Raw genomic sequence first — 16,023 nt, forward strand, 5'->3', positions numbered from 1 at the left:
GGTGGTGACTTCAACGCCAAGTCGTCTGCCTGGTATGTCGACAACCCTGACACAGACAGAGGGCTTGATATACAGACTCAATTCGACTCATTGACTATCATGAACAACACGCATAATCATACACATATCCCATACCAAATCCTCTACACTCCCTCCTCTCCTGATATCACCTTTTGCTCCCCCTGCCTAACCCCAACAACATCATGGAGAGTGGTCGGAGCCCTTGGCTCTGACCACCTTCCAATCATCATCACCACCAAAACAAGATGCACCCCAGCTGGCCACAGACACACTTACACCAATTACAAGAGAGCTAACTGGGAAGCTTTTACTGAAGAGACAGAACAACATTTTGAAACACTTAACCCCTTCCATACGGTGCCGCACACGTAGGCGTCATGAGGAGCAAGTGGATTCGCGACGCTGCCATATCGGCGTCTTGATTATATTTATTGTAGTCGCCCCTGTGTTTTTACATTCTCCCAAATGCGCCCTTAATCCCATTCTCTGTGGTTTTCAAAATTCGCGGGTGAAAGAGAGAACGATCGATATAAGCGGCGACTATATTTTATGATGCGAATATTATTTCGTTACGTCGTACGGCTGGCATTGGCTGCTGCCCGCGAGATTTAAGTCCCGTATTGAAGTGGTTAACAGTACACCAATCACAAACATAAACAATGCTGTGCACGCTTTTAATACAATCATACAAAACGGAGACAAGAGATACATCCCTAGAGGCAACAGAAAATCACACAACCCCAACTTCACACCAGAAATCCAAGGCCTCATCAGACAACGTGACACACTTAAACACGATACCCCCACACCTATCGCTCAAAACATAGCAGACCAAATACAAACACTAAACACTGTGATTGCCAATAAAATACATGAACAAAAAACACAAAATTGGCAAAACTTTATCAATACACTTGATCACAAAACAAACACCAGCAAATTGTACAAAACACTCAACAGCATCACACTATCCAACACTAACACTACACGCTCTCACGCAGCAATAATCACAACAACAGATAATCTACCCTCAAACAGACAACAAGCAAACGCACTCATACGTCATTTTGCACAGACAAGCCATCTTACATCTCACCCTGACGACCGACGCACCATTCGACGTAAGAAAGACTTCCCCACAGACTCAGACTATACACCCTTCATAGACAGTCAGACAAAACTCATAATGCATAATCTCAAGCACTCATCTGCCTGTGGCCCTGATAATATAAGCAACATCCACCTAAAACACATTGGACCACAAGGTATACACGCACTCACAAACATTGCAAACTACAGCTATTCACACAACACTATACCCGACATCTGGAAGCATGGTAAAATAATCACCATTCCAAAACCAAACAAAGACCCAACAATCCCAACATTGCACCGCCCAATCACACTTCTCTGCACCCCCTCTAAAGTCATTGAACGCCTAATACTTAAACTTGTCACACCATATATTCCCCTTGCTGACTCACAACACGGTTTTAGGCCACTACACTCCACAAACACTCTTCTGACAAACCTCACACAAAGAATTTTAGATGGCATCAATTCAGATAGGCCCCACCACAGAACACTTCTTATAACATTGGACATTAGTAAAGCTTTTGATGCTATCCCCCGCCACAACCTAACAAATAAAATATATAACACAGACATGCACAATAACACCAAAAGATGGCTGGCCAATTATCTGGCAGGCAGGAATGCTCATGTGTCATATAATGGCCAATCATCGCACATCAGAAACATTAAGAACGGAGTACCACAGGGCTCAGTTCTATCCCCCACATTATTTAATCTAAACATGCATGACTTACCCACACCAGACACCTCAGAAATACAAATCTCTTCCTACGCAGATGACATAACAATCACATGCACACATCGTAACACAGACAAAGCTGCAGAAATAATCCAGCCTTACCTTGACACACTCAACACATGGTTCATCACAAACAGACTCAAAATAGCTCCAACCAAATCTACAGCAACACTTCTCACCAACTGGACAAAAGAACACAAATACATACCTCATCTCTACATCAACAACACTCTAATACCACACACAAACACACCGAAAATTCTTAGTGTAACATACGATACATCCATGTCTTTCAAACAACACCTCACAAACATAAAAAACAAATGCACACCTAGACTTAACGCACTTAAGTCAATCACTGGAACAACATTTGGACAAAACAAAGAAACTAATATAACAATATACAAACAATGCATACGCTCAGTGATGAATTATGCGAGTCCTGCATGGGCTCCTAATCTCAGTGAGACACACCACAACACCCTTCAAATCATACAAAACAAAGCCCTAAAAACAATTACAGGCTGCACAAATACAACACCTACAGACCATTTACACCATGAAACCAAAGTCCTCAAAGTCAAGGACCACCTCGACATGAGAGGCACACAAACACTTGCTGCAGCCACCACAAACACATCACACCCGCTACACTACATAGCAGAACACCCACACACACCAAGAAACATTAAAACTATACCCAAAGACCTTTATTACGCACAGATACTCTCTTCTCTTCCTCCACAACCACCAAATACCAGCCTCCGGAAACATATTCATAATCATATCACTCACCGCTCCATTAACACACTGAAAGACAACACACTGCTGCATGCCAGACCCCCTGATATCCACCCTTCTGAATCCTCTCTCCTACGAAAGGACAGAGTCCACTTGGCCAGACTGCGATGCGGTCACCACCCAGCACTTCTAAGCTACCAGAAGAGGCTGGACGACCGTGTTGTGAACAGCTGCCCAGGATGTAACACTTCACCCCATACCATACAACACATAATGGAAGACTGCATTATACACAATCATGCACGCAAACAACACAACATACACTCTATAAAGGATTTGTGGGAAAACCCAGTTTCGGCTGTGGCCTTCCTTGGGGAGACGGGACTGCTCGGACAGACAGTCTAGGGAACGACAACAACAACTTACCTTCCACCAAAAAATGATCTGATATTCCCCCACCCTCTCCCCTTAGCACATGTACATCCTTAACTCTTCCTATCATAATCCTATTTACCACTACATAATCCATCAACGCTCTATTTACCACCCTTTCATCCACCACCCTCTCCCATGTGTACTTATGCTTCACTTTCTTCCGAAACACTGTATTTGCTATCATCAACTCTCTAGACACATTTCCACCATCAACTCTCCACTACGATTCTTTCCTGGAACTCCACATTTCCCAACCACTCCATCGATTGGACCATTTCCTACTCTAGCATTAAGGTCTCCCAGTACTATTACATTGACATTTCTCCCTAAATCCTCTATGCACTCATTTAAATCTATCCAAAAGGCCTCTCTTTCTTCTACACTCTTCTCACTGCCAGGCCCATATGCACTTATAAAGACCCACATCTCCTTTCCCAGTTTCACCTTCATCCACATTATCCTTGAGGAAACCTCCTTCCACTCCACTACCCGTTTACCTATCTCTTCACTTACTAGAATAGCCACGCCTTCCCTCCCTCACCCTCTCTTCACTCCTGATAACTTCCCACTTACACTCCCAAACTTACACTCACCCTTCCCTTTCAACTTAGTTTCACTCAAAGCCAACACATCCATCTTTCTTCTCACAAACATACTACCTATCTCTTCCCTTTTACTCTCATCTGTACCACATCCACGCACATTAAAAGACCCAAACCTTAGGGTGCTGTTCCGAAAACTCCCAGACCCTCTTATGCCTTCTCTTTTTTGTTTAGGAATGTCCCCTGTGGGGCTACAAGGAGAAGGATGCCTAGTCCCACTCCCCGTCCCTTTCTTCTCGCCTCTTACAATCCAAGTGGAAATACTTGGTGGCAGTATTCTTTTCCCCCACCACAGACAAAGAATACTCAGAGAAATGGTACAGGACAGCAACAAGGGGTTGGGGGACAGCATAACGGAGGGACAGTCATAGTATAAAAGTGTCATCATTTCTCTATGAACAGAGTTTTCTTCTATGATAGACAAAATGATGTGTGGCTCTGGTCCGTAGGGGCGCCCCATATAGACCCTAAAATATCAACTGCATGCTACTTTGCCACAATAACAAGCAGCCAATACCCCAGACGGGGATACCTGCTTGTGGTCCTTGAAAATGAATAGCAGAGCTTACTTTCAAAACCTGTTAACCCACACACCTATATCAGGAGGTGCAGCTCTGAGGGGTTGACATTCTCAAAATGATCCAAGATTTGTGTCAACTTCATTTGCATTTCTTACACCTTGTCACACATGGATAGTTGACAGTCAGTTACTTCTACTACTTTCAGCCAGTAACGTAGAAAGATCAGGTTTCCAGTCAGTGAAATTTTAAGTAGCAGTTATTATAATGGCAGTGTGTATAACTATGTGTATGTTTTCCCTTCTAGAGCTGAGGGAGAAAATGGATGAACTGGAGAAAGATATACAAAGGCAAGTGAAAAAGGTGGCCTCAGATTTGTGTTTGGATGCAGGCAAGACACTAAAACTGGAATCAAATGCACAATTAGGCTACTTCTTTAGAGTAACATTAAAGGTAGGTTGAAATCACTGTTTGTTGTCATGGTCTTTTTCTTTTCCAGAATCAAAGACATTTAGAAATACATGCATATACCAAGGGGTTATTTTCCCTTAAAAGGAGACAGGGACAATCATTCATCCACAAGGAGCTAAGATGAGAGTGAGGAAAGGGTGGTGGATGGGACTGAGGACATGCCTTTTGACTTGGCTACTTCCCTGATAAGGGGTGGGAAACCTTTTGTGTATAGATAGGCTATTTCTTGTTTGTAGTTGTGGTAGTATTTTTTCTTGTAGCCTCTGAGAAAGTATCTTGCCTTCTGGATGATTCTTTGTCACTACTCTATATAGGGATGGATAATGGTCGATATCAAAGGTCTCAAACATTCTCTCTCTCTCGATCTCTATGTCTCTCTCTCTCTCTCTCTCTCTCTCTCTCTATAGATATATATATATTCTTTTTTCCTTGTTGTGGTGCTGTTAATTGTTGTTTAGTTTCATTTGTTATGAGTATTATCTCACTGATTTTGATAGGTTGGCACTTGATATCAGTCCCATAACCAACCATATTAGGGAATGTACTATACATTCAGAGACACAAAATATATGATTTTATATTAAAATTCCCTTTACAGGAAGAGAAAGCTCTGCGCAATAACCGAAGTTACCACATGATTGATGCAAATAAATCAGGAGTCCGTTTTCGTAATAGTGCTTTACAAGACCTGAATGACCAGTACTTGTCTGCAAAGGAGGAATATGTTGAACAGCAAAAGAGCGTTGTTGAAGAAATAATCAATATTGCAGGTATGTTTTAAGACAGCATATGAATTATTATTCCCTCTCACTCATGCCTTTTCCATTTTGTTTCAGTGCTAGCACATCCATCTTCTGTTAAACACACTCTCAGCCTCTTCTCTTTTGCTCTTATTCGCACCACATCATTTCACATTTAATGACCCAATTAGGTACTGATTGAAGTCCTACCAGACACTATTCTACTCTATATACATACATATATAAATGGCTTTTTCCCCTCTACAAGGAAGGTAGCCAAAGTCAAAGGCATAAATCCACTCTCACCCATTTCATCCCCACATACTCCACTCCCATTCACCACCCCTCCCTCCCGCTTTTCTTGGCTCCAGCTGGATGATGGGTCATCCCTGCATCTTGCCCACTTTTATATACCAAGGGTATTCTTTCTCCATATAAGAGAATTAGCCAAGTCAAAGGCACACACCCACTCCCACCCATTCCACTCCCATCCACCACCCTTGCTTCCCTCTCATTGTAGCTCCTCATGGATGAAGGGTCATCCTTGTCTCCTGCCCACCACTTGGGTCTGAAGCATTGCAGCAAAATCCAGTACATTCAAAGCAAGGCTGATTCCCTTACATGGTGATACTCCCACTCCCTGTCCCCTCATGTAGAAAATTGAGAATCCCTTTAGGCTAGATCAAAATATCATCTGTACTCAACCATTCTCCAATTACCCCTATCCCCTGCCTTCTCACTTCCTTGCTCAAAGCCTTTTTCACCCACATCCATCCATCCTCTCTCCTTTAACCTCTTCAATACAATGACTCCTACAAAGGCATCATGAGGCATGAGTGGGTATATGTGGCATCAGCATTGATTATATTTATTTTGTAGTTGTAGCCAAGTTACCCCTGAATTCTGTGAACTGGTTTGATCACATTTTCTTTGTTTATTATTATTCTGAGTGAAAGAGAATGAGTAGTACAGAAGTGACTATATTTTTATAACGCAAGTAGTGTGGCAGGGTTAGAGGAGGGATTGAGGAAGCTGGTGGCAGAGTTTGGGAGAGTATGTGATAGAAGAAAGCTAAAGATAAATGTGGGTAAAAGTAAGGTGATGAGATGTACAAGGGGTGAAAGTGGCAGTAGACTGGAAGTGAACATTAAGGGAGAGCGACTGGAGGAAGTGGATAGTTTTAGATACTTGGGTGCAAGTGTAGCAGGAAAAGGTGGAGTGAAGGTGGAGGTAGAATGTAGATTGAGAGAAGCGAGTAAATGCCTTGGTGGTTTAAAGAGTGTAATGAGGAATAGACATTTGGGAATGGATGCAAAGAGGAGACTGTATGAAGGAGTGATTGTGCCAACAGCACTGTATGGGGCAGAAACGTGGAACATAAGAGAAGAAGAGAGAAGGAGTTTGAATGTGTTTGAGATGAGGTGTCTGAGAAGTATGGTGGGGGTTACTAGGCTGGATAGAGTGAGAAATGAGGAGGTGAGGAGGAGAACAGGGGTGAAAAAGGATTTGGGAGATAGGGTTGATGAAAGAATATTAGGATGGTTTGGACACATGGAAAGAATGAGTGAAGAAAGACTAGTAAAAGAGGTATGGAAGGCAGATGTGGAGAGAGTGAACATGAGGGGACGTCCTAGGATGAGGTGGATGGATGGGGTGAAGGGGGCTTTGGGGAAGAGGGGAATGTCTGTTGAGGAAGGAAGGGAGAGGACGGAAGACAGAGGTGAGTGGAGAATGGTTGTATATGATTGATGTTGTGACTGCATGAGGAGAAATGGGCGGGGGGGTGGGGTAGTATGTGTGAGTAAATTTTGACGCAGTCCGAAGGGATTTCTCCCCGTCCTCGCCTTATATGCAAAGGGGGACGGAGAGGGGGGGTCGCCGATTAAATGAAGCGGCCTTGCTGTGGATGTACTGTGTCTTGCGACACTGCTTCTGACCCAGGGCGGTGGGCAGGGTGCAGGGATGACCCGTCATCCAGGAGGTGCTCAGATGAGAGGAAGGGTGGGAGGGGTGTGGAGTGTATTTAGGGATGAAATGGGTGGGAGTGTTTTTATGCCTTTCCCTTTTTGGCTACCTCCCTTGGAAGGGGGAAAAAGCCTTGGTATATTTATGTAAGTAGTGTGATGCATCATACATTAGGCATCCAATGCCATGCACATGAATTTGATTCGTATTGAGGAGGTTAAGACTTCCTTCCAGCTTGCTACCATCCTCTCCCCTTGTACATCTCATCACTTTACTTTAACCCACATTTACCTGCAACTTTCTCTTATCGCATACCTTCCCAAATTCCAATACTAACTGCCATAACCCCTCCTCTAACCCTGCCACAAGTGCACTGCCATCTGCAAATAATAACTGGTTTGCCTCCCACTTCTCTCCATAGTTTTTAACCATCTCCAATCCCCTGCCCATGATCCTCTCATTTAACTCCCATACTACCCCATCCATGTACACATTGAACAGCCATAGCAACATAACACATCCCAGACACAGCCCCACCTTTACCTCAAAGCACTTGCTCTCTGCATTTCCAAATATAATACAGGGTTCTCTCATAAAACTTGTGACTACCCTTAACAGCTTTTCCCCAATTCCATTTATCTGCAGAACCTCCCACAGTGCTTTCCTGTCTACCCTGTCATAAGCCTTCTCCAAATCCATGAAGGTCTGAAAATGTCCTTACCCCAGAAATCTGATCCATGCTTCCTCTACCTTTCCAACCCACATTACTCCTCACCAATTACTTTCTTTGTTCCTCTCCAAATCCTCTCAATTAAAATCCTCCATAAACCTTTCCAACTACACTCAACAAACTGCACCCTATAAAATTACAAGTCACTTTTGTTCTCTTTTCCCCTGTAAAAGTGGAACTATGCAAACACTCCTCCAGTCCTCTGGCATTCTCCCTTCAGACACACATTAAACAACTTCATTAGCCAGTCCACTATTACTGTACCTCCCTTCTTCAGACTCTCTACATGACAGCCATCAAACCCAGGTGCTTTATCAGCTGTCATCGTTTTCGAAGGTCCTTGTAAACCTAGGTATTTTAATCCAACAGGAATTGACCCAGGACATAAAACACCAATTATTGAAATGGGTTTCTGTCGTGGGCCCAAATGTCTTCACAAGTGGCAGTTGGTGAGTGTTGAATTAAGAGATCTAGGTGTACCTCATCTTTTCTTATAATTTCCATTTCCTTTCTTATCATCATTTTCTTAGTGCTTCCCACTATCACAATCAATCAATCCCTATCCTCTACATTAAACAGTTCTCTAAAATATTCTTCCCATCTTCCCACCTGCACTTCCATTAACATCCATTCATCTACACCTTTTACCTTTTTCTCTCTGCTTGATGCACCTCCTCTTCCTCCCATAACATCCTTACAAAACATTTTTTTTATTCTTTTCAAGGGTTTCTGTTGTACTCGTACCCCATCTTTTTGCCTATGTTTTGCTTTTTGTACCTGTCATGTTTCCTGAGTCCTACTTTGCAACCAATCCACAAGTGCTTGCTTCTTCTGCTCCACAACCATCTTTACTTCATCATCCCACTCTTATTCCCTCCAATTCTTCTTATTCCACATACCATCTTTGCACACCTTGTTACTTCCCTCTTGAAACACAAACATTCCTCTTCCACTCCCACCTCTGCTCCATCCATCACCACTTCCCACACTTCTCTCAGCCTCTCCTGGTGGTCCTGCTCCTTTTCCTTCTTCAATACAAGTCAGATTCTTGCACACAGCAAAGGATTACACAGGAGGAGCATGCCGACAGAACTTTTGGTCCATAACAAGGTCAGATATGAAAAAATTATAATTATGATAAATAGAAACAATAATATAAGTGATAATAAATCAAATAAATAGGTAAAGTTAAGTAATAAACAAACAGGAAATTAGTAAATAATAATAAATGGACAGATAAATAGTAATGAATACATACATATACCAAAGGCTTTTCCCTCATACAAGGGAGGTAGCCAAAAAACAAAGGCAGAAAAACCACTCCCACCTATTCTATCCCCAACATACTCCATTACCATCCACCCCTTCCCTCCCTCTTATCTTGGCACCTCCTGGATGACAGATCATCCCTGCATCTTGCCAACTGCCCTTGGACAGAAGCAGTGTTGTAAGACACAGCACATCGACAGCAAGGCCACTTCATTAAATTGGCGACCGAATCCCCTCATGCAGAAAAGGAGAAGATGGGGAGAAATCCCTTCAGGCTGCATCAATTTATTTCTCACACATACTCCCTCACCCCCATCCCCCACCCACTCCCTTTCATGCATCACAGTGTCATCCATACACAACCATTCTCCATTCACCCCTATCTTCTATCCCCTCCCATCCTTCCTCAACAGACATTCCCCTCTTTCCCAATGCCCCTTTTACCTCATCCATCCACCTTATCCTAGGTTGTCCCTCATGTTCACTCCTTCCACCTCACCCTTCCACACCTCTTTTACTAGTCTTTCTTCACTCATTCTTTCCAAGTGTCCAGACCATCCCAGTACTCTTTCATCAACCCTATCTCCCAACTCAGGCACCTCATCTCAAACACATTCAAACTCCTCCTCTATTCCTCTTTTATGTTCCATGTTTCTGCCCCATACAGTGCTGTCAGCACAGTCACTCCTTCATACAATCTCCTCTTAGCATCCATTCCCAAATGTATTTCTCATTACAATTTTTAATCCCCCAAGGCATTTAACCCCTTCCATACGGTGCCGCACACGTAGGCGTCATGGACTTAGATCTCGGTGGCAGCAGCCAATGCCAGCCGTACGACGTGTCGTAATAATACTCGCATCATAAAATATAGTCACCGCTTATATCGATCGTTCTCTCTTCACCCGTGAATTTTGATAACCATAGAAAATGCGATTACAAAAGAATTAGAAAGAATGTCATTATGGAGGGGCGACTACAATAAATATAATCAAGACGCCGATATGGCAGCCTCGCGAATACACTTGCTCCCCATGACGCCTACGTGTGTGGCACCGTATGGAAGGGGTTAATTGCATCTCTCAATCTACATTCTACCTTCACCTTCACTTTCACTCCTCTCTTTCCCATCACATTTGCATCCAAGTGTCTAAAACTATACACTTTCTCCAGTCTCTCTCCCTTAGCACTCACCTCCAGTCTGCTGCCACTTTCACCCTTGTACATCCCATTACTTTACAAAGGATTACAAAGGCGGAGCATGCCGACAGGAGACCTTTTGGTCCATATCTAGGTTGTATGCGGAAAAAATATCATAATAATAATAAAATAATAATTATAAAAAAAAACTATAATAATGTATGCAACAAACAAAATACATAAATAAATGCATAGGTATAGTTTACTTTTACCCACATTTATCTTCAACTTCCTTCTTTCACACACCTTCCCAAACTCTGTCACTAACTTCCTCAATCCCTCCTCTAATCCTGCTACAAGCAGTGTTGTCAGCAAACAACAACTGACTTCTCTCCTACTTTTCTCCATTTTCTTTAACCATCTCCAATCCCTGACCCACTACCTGTGCAATTACCTCTTGCACCACCCCATCCATGTATAATTGAACAGCCAGGACAACATAACACATCCCAGACAAAGTTCCACCTTTACCTCAAACACTCACTTTCCATTTTTAATCCTAACACAAGCTCTACTACTGTTGTAAAAACTCTTGAATGCTCTTAAAAGCTTTCCTTCTATCCCACATATCTGCAATACTTCCCACAGTGATGGAATTTGGGAAGGTATGCGATAAGAGAAAGTTGAAGGTAAATGGGTAATGAGATGTGCAAGGGTAGAGGATAGCAGAAAATTGGAAGCAAATCTTTAAGGAGATAGACTGGAGGAAGTGGATAATTTTAAGTATTTGGGGCAGCATATGACAGGGAATGGAGGAGTGGAAGTAGATTGTAGATTGACAGAAATGAGTAAATGCCTAGGGAGATTAAAAAGTGTCATGAGAAATAGGCAGCTGGAAATGGATGCAATGAAGATAATATATAAAAGGGTGATTGTGCCGATGATAATGTATTGGGTGGAGACTAGGAAAAGGGGACAAGTGTGAGTGTTATAGTTTCAGAGGGCTCAGTTAGTTGAGTGTAGTTGGGAAGGCTTATGGGAGGGTTTTGATTGGATTAAGAAAGGAACAGAGGGAGTAATTGGTGAGGAATAGTGTTGGTTTAGGAAAGGTAGGTGTTGCATAGATCAGATTTTTATGGTAAGACAGATATAAGAGAAAGCTATGGGAAAAGGTAGGGATACTTTTTGTGGGCCTTTATGGATTTGGAAAAGGCTTATGACAGGGTAAGGAAGGCACTGTGGGAGGTATTGCAGATATATGGAATAGGATGAAAGCTGTTTAGATTAGTCATTAGTTTTTACGAGAGTAGTAGAGCAGGTGTGAGAATTAGAAATGGATTGGTTTGAGGTAAAGGTGGGACTTCACCAGGGGTGTGTTATGTCGCCATAGCTGTTTTTTTTGTATATGGATGGGGTGGTGTAAGGGTAATGAGCCAGGGGTTGGAGATGGTTAAAGAAAATGGAGAAAAGTATGAAATAAGCCAGTTGTTATTTGCTGACAACACTGCACTTGTAGCAGGATCATCAGAGGGATTAAGGAAGTTAGTAACAGAGTTTGGGAAAGTGTGCAAAAGAAGGAAGTTGAAGACAAATGTGGGTAAAAGTAAGTTGAAGAGATGTACAAGGGGAAAGGATGGAAACAAATTGGAAGTGAGTATTAAGGGAAAGAGACTGGAGGAAGTGTATAGTTTTAGATACTTGGGTGTGAATGTGGCAGGAGAGGGAGTGGAGGTGGAGGTAGAATATAGATTGAGAGAACCAAATTAATGCCTTTGGGAAATTAAAAAGTGTAATGTGAAATAGATATTTAACCCCTTCACTCCGGGCCAAAATCTCACGGGCAGTATTAGCTGCCAAACGCGCTATGTTGCGTCATAATACTCGCATTATAAAAAATAAAGTTACTGCTGTATTGCTCGTTCTCTTTCACCCGTGAATTTTGATAACCATAGAAAATATGATGAAGCCAGTTTACAGAGTATGGGGGTCATGCAGGTACAACTACAATATATATAATCAAGACGCCGACATCGGCATCCTTGCATACCCACTTGCTCCTCATGACACCTACGTAGGCGTCATCATATCGAAGGGGTTAAGAATAAATGTTAAGAGGAGATTGTGCCAACAGTACTGTATGGGGCAGAAACATGGAACATAAGAGAGGAAGAGTTTAAATGTGTAGATGAAATGAGATGAAATGCCTTAGAAGTAAAGTAGGAGTTACTAGTTTGGATAGAGTGAGAAACAAGGAGGTGAGGAGAGCTGGGGTGGAAAGGGAATTGTGAAATAGGGTTGATGAAAGAGGTTTGGGATGGTTTTGATACATGGAAAAAATGAATGAAGAAAGATTAGTAAAAGAATTGTGGAAGGCAGATGAGGATAGAGTGAACATAAGGGGGTGACCAAGGATGAGATGAATGAATGGGGTAAAAGGGGCATTGGGAAAGAGGGAGATGTCTGTTGAGGAAGGAAGAGAGAAGACAGAAGAAAGGTGTGAATGGATGATGATGTGATGCATGGGGCGGAGTGGGTGAGGGATGGGGGGTTAGGGAGTGGGTGGCAATGATATTTTGCTGCAGCCTGAAGGGATTTCTCACTGTCTTCTCTTTTTCGGCATGAGGGGATGGAGAAGGGTGCTGCTGATTAAATGAAGTGGCCTTGCTGTATATGTGCTGTGTCTTGCTGTATTGCTACTGACCCAGGGCAATGGGTGAGATCCAGGGATGACCCATTATCCAGGAGGAGCCAAGAAAAGAGGGAGGGAGGGGGTGGTGAATGGAAGTGGAGTATAGGGGATGAAATGGGTGGGAGTTATTTATGCCTCTGACTTTTGCTACTGCCCTTATAAGGGGAAAGAAGCCCTTGGTATATGTATGTATTAATTTATTTATTTTGTTTTCTGTTTCAGCTGGATATATTGAAGTGTTCCAGCAAGTGGGACACGTTCTTTCAACATTAGACTGCATTTATGCCTTGGCTTCTGCTGCAGTCTCTGCACCTATTCCTTATGTTCGTCCAAAGCTACATCCAACTGGCACTGGAGTAATAAAGATAACAGCTGCAAGACACCCTTGTTTAGAACTTCAGGATGATATTTCCTTTATTCCAAATGACTGTTGTTTTGATAAAGGTGAGTTGTGACATAACTGTCTGGTGATATGGAAAGAGTGGGCAGATTTTTCATCATTTTACTGCTGTTTGCTGAAGCTTGTGCCCAACTGAACAAGGGGTTATGCCCAGATTTTTTTTTTTTTTTTTTTTTTTTTTTTTTTTTTTTTTTTTTGTGTGTAACTTGGTTCTTTTACCTACATTAAATGTTGTGTAGTAATTTTCCTCCAGAAATCATTCCAAGAACCATTGACTTCCTGAACATAGAGTACCCTTTTCTTTTCTCTCTTATATTTATACAGATATTATATATATATATATATACACGTGGAGTTAAAAATGACAGCATTGTTGTAGTTCAGTTTTTTCTTCGTATTCTCGATTTTCCTGATTAGAGATTTTCCATTAACCGGGTGAATTGAAACTAGGTCTCTATATTCTTCCCTTATTTGAAATCGACGTTTCGTCTTGAAAAAGACATTATCAAGATATAACTGAAATAACAAAAATTACATGGTAACAGTAATGGTGACAAAAAATAATAAAGATGACAATTTTGTGAAAATAAATACGAAGACTTACATTTAAAGGAGAAATGTTAATGAGGCATTGAATGTCAATGAAGGACCAAATAATAATATAGAGCAAGGTATAAATAAAAAACAAAATGATAATATAAGACATATTGAAATTCAAAATGTGTCAAAAAGAAATAATCACGAGTTTCTTAAAACTATGTACTTTAATGCTCGTAGTATTAAGAACAAATTTCAAGAAATACAGGCGTATGTCAAAAGCGAAAATCACGATATGATGGGAATAACTGAGACATGGTTAAATGGTACACAGTTCGAAGCTGAATTTAATATTGCAGGATTTAAACACTTTCATCAGGATAGAAACCACAAGAAAGGTGGGGGTGTTCTATTGTACGTTAAAAACAATGTTCATGCTTGTGTTTTAGAGAAAGTGAAACAGGATGCATATGATAGTTTGTGGGTTGAGTTAAGGGGGTACGCGACACCTGGAGGTCATTTTCTAAAATATTTAGAGTAAAGAGCTGAAACTTCTCAGGTAAATAGGTATCCATATTGCCTACATTTTAGGTGAAGCAGAATGATGTATGTACACATGTACGTATACCAGTAGCGACATTTAAAAGTGCACAGCACCATAATACGTGGACCAATTTGTTTTATATTTTGGCTATGATTAGTCAGTAGGCACACCTAGGGCCGGTCATTGAGTAATTGAACAATTTCCTTTATACTTTTGCATACAGGCATTTCAATTTTAATGTCTGGCAAAAATCGTGAAAAATGCAATTTTTTTGCTCTTGTTTCCATTATTACTCCGAACTCTTTCATCCTATTCAAAATATTCGAATGATCGGCCCTAGCAGTTACTAAAAGTAATATTCCCTGTAAGTTTAATCTAAATCTGATGTATATTAGATTTTTTATGATTAAAAAAAAGTAGAAAAATATTGAACGGAGATATGGCAACTTGAAATATGAATATATCTGTAACTTGCTTATAGTTTCACCAATTTGACTGATTTTTTCATGGCTTAATTCTTATTATATAATAAGTAAGTACAGTAAAAATTATCAACATATTTTAATTATAAGTACTTTAAATACTGAAAAACTAAAGTATAAGTATGTCACAGTAGTGACGACGCACAGACGACAACATCATATAATTTACTTTTTTGCACCTTTGGCGGTTTCTTCATATGAAACCTCTCTGCTGGGGGTCTTCAGGGTATCTAAATCATTGGAAAGAGGTTTATTTTGCAGTAGTGGGCGCCTTCTCTTTCCTCATCAGATTCCCCTCGCCAATCTATGTTGGTAGGGCACCCCCTCCAACATCATATGATGTCCCTTCTTCTTTCTTCTTCCTGTATAGCCTTGATCTTTTTCCTCTTGCTTTCTTCTTTGGATTTAATCTTCCTCTTTGAATTGTTTAGTCTAATGTTGTCCTTTACCTCTGTCACCGTCACAGAGGTGCAGGTGAGGGCGGTGGTGGAGTGAGAGGTGGTGAGATCTTTAGTCGTCTTTGACTGCTTGCCATCTTTAACTGCTGTTTTTTGTCATTGTGATGTTCTTTTGTTCTTTTTGCTACCCATGATGACTGTACTAAAGAGTAATATGTACTAGCTAAAGTAATAGATTGCAATGAGAGCTCATGAGACATGCGTACTTCCCTTTTCAGAGCTAGCCGGTAACTAACGCTTAGTTTCGCACAAAGTTGGCGAAATATTCTCCCTCCACCTTCCTCCCTTCCCCTCCACAATCGTATTGGCTGTTGATACACTGGGCAAGTGTAAATTCAATCAAATTTCAACGTTATTCGCTGTGTCTGAAGGTACTAAGTGGCACGCCTCCCTCTAGTGTGGGTTGCGCCTTTAAATCTGTCCCTTTAAACCTCACCCAGGACCTTT

At 41.5% G+C, this 16,023-nt stretch overlaps 1 protein-coding gene across 5 annotated transcripts in view; it reads left to right on the forward strand.

Moving 5' to 3' along the window:
* spel1 (DNA mismatch repair protein spel1) overlaps window positions 1-16,023 on the forward strand; it is a 184,347-nt gene that overhangs the window by 84,636 nt on the left and 83,688 nt on the right. For all 5 annotated transcript variants that reach the window (XR_012967616.1, XR_012967615.1, XM_076208394.1 and 2 more), the window contains 3 exons: window positions 4,459-4,604; window positions 5,221-5,392; window positions 13,378-13,599. Coding sequence is in view for 3 of the 5 variants with exons in the window: in XM_076208394.1 (XP_076064509.1) it covers window positions 4,459-4,604; window positions 5,221-5,392; window positions 13,378-13,599 (540 nt within the window). In the remaining 2 variants the exon portion in view is untranslated. The remainder of the gene's footprint in view (window positions 1-4,458; window positions 4,605-5,220; window positions 5,393-13,377; window positions 13,600-16,023) is intronic.

This window comes from Oratosquilla oratoria, chromosome 25 (assembly GCF_046742065.1).
Source record: "Oratosquilla oratoria isolate Oo_2021 chromosome 25, ASM4674206v1, whole genome shotgun sequence".
NCBI lineage: Eukaryota > Metazoa > Arthropoda > Malacostraca > Stomatopoda > Squillidae > Oratosquilla > Oratosquilla oratoria.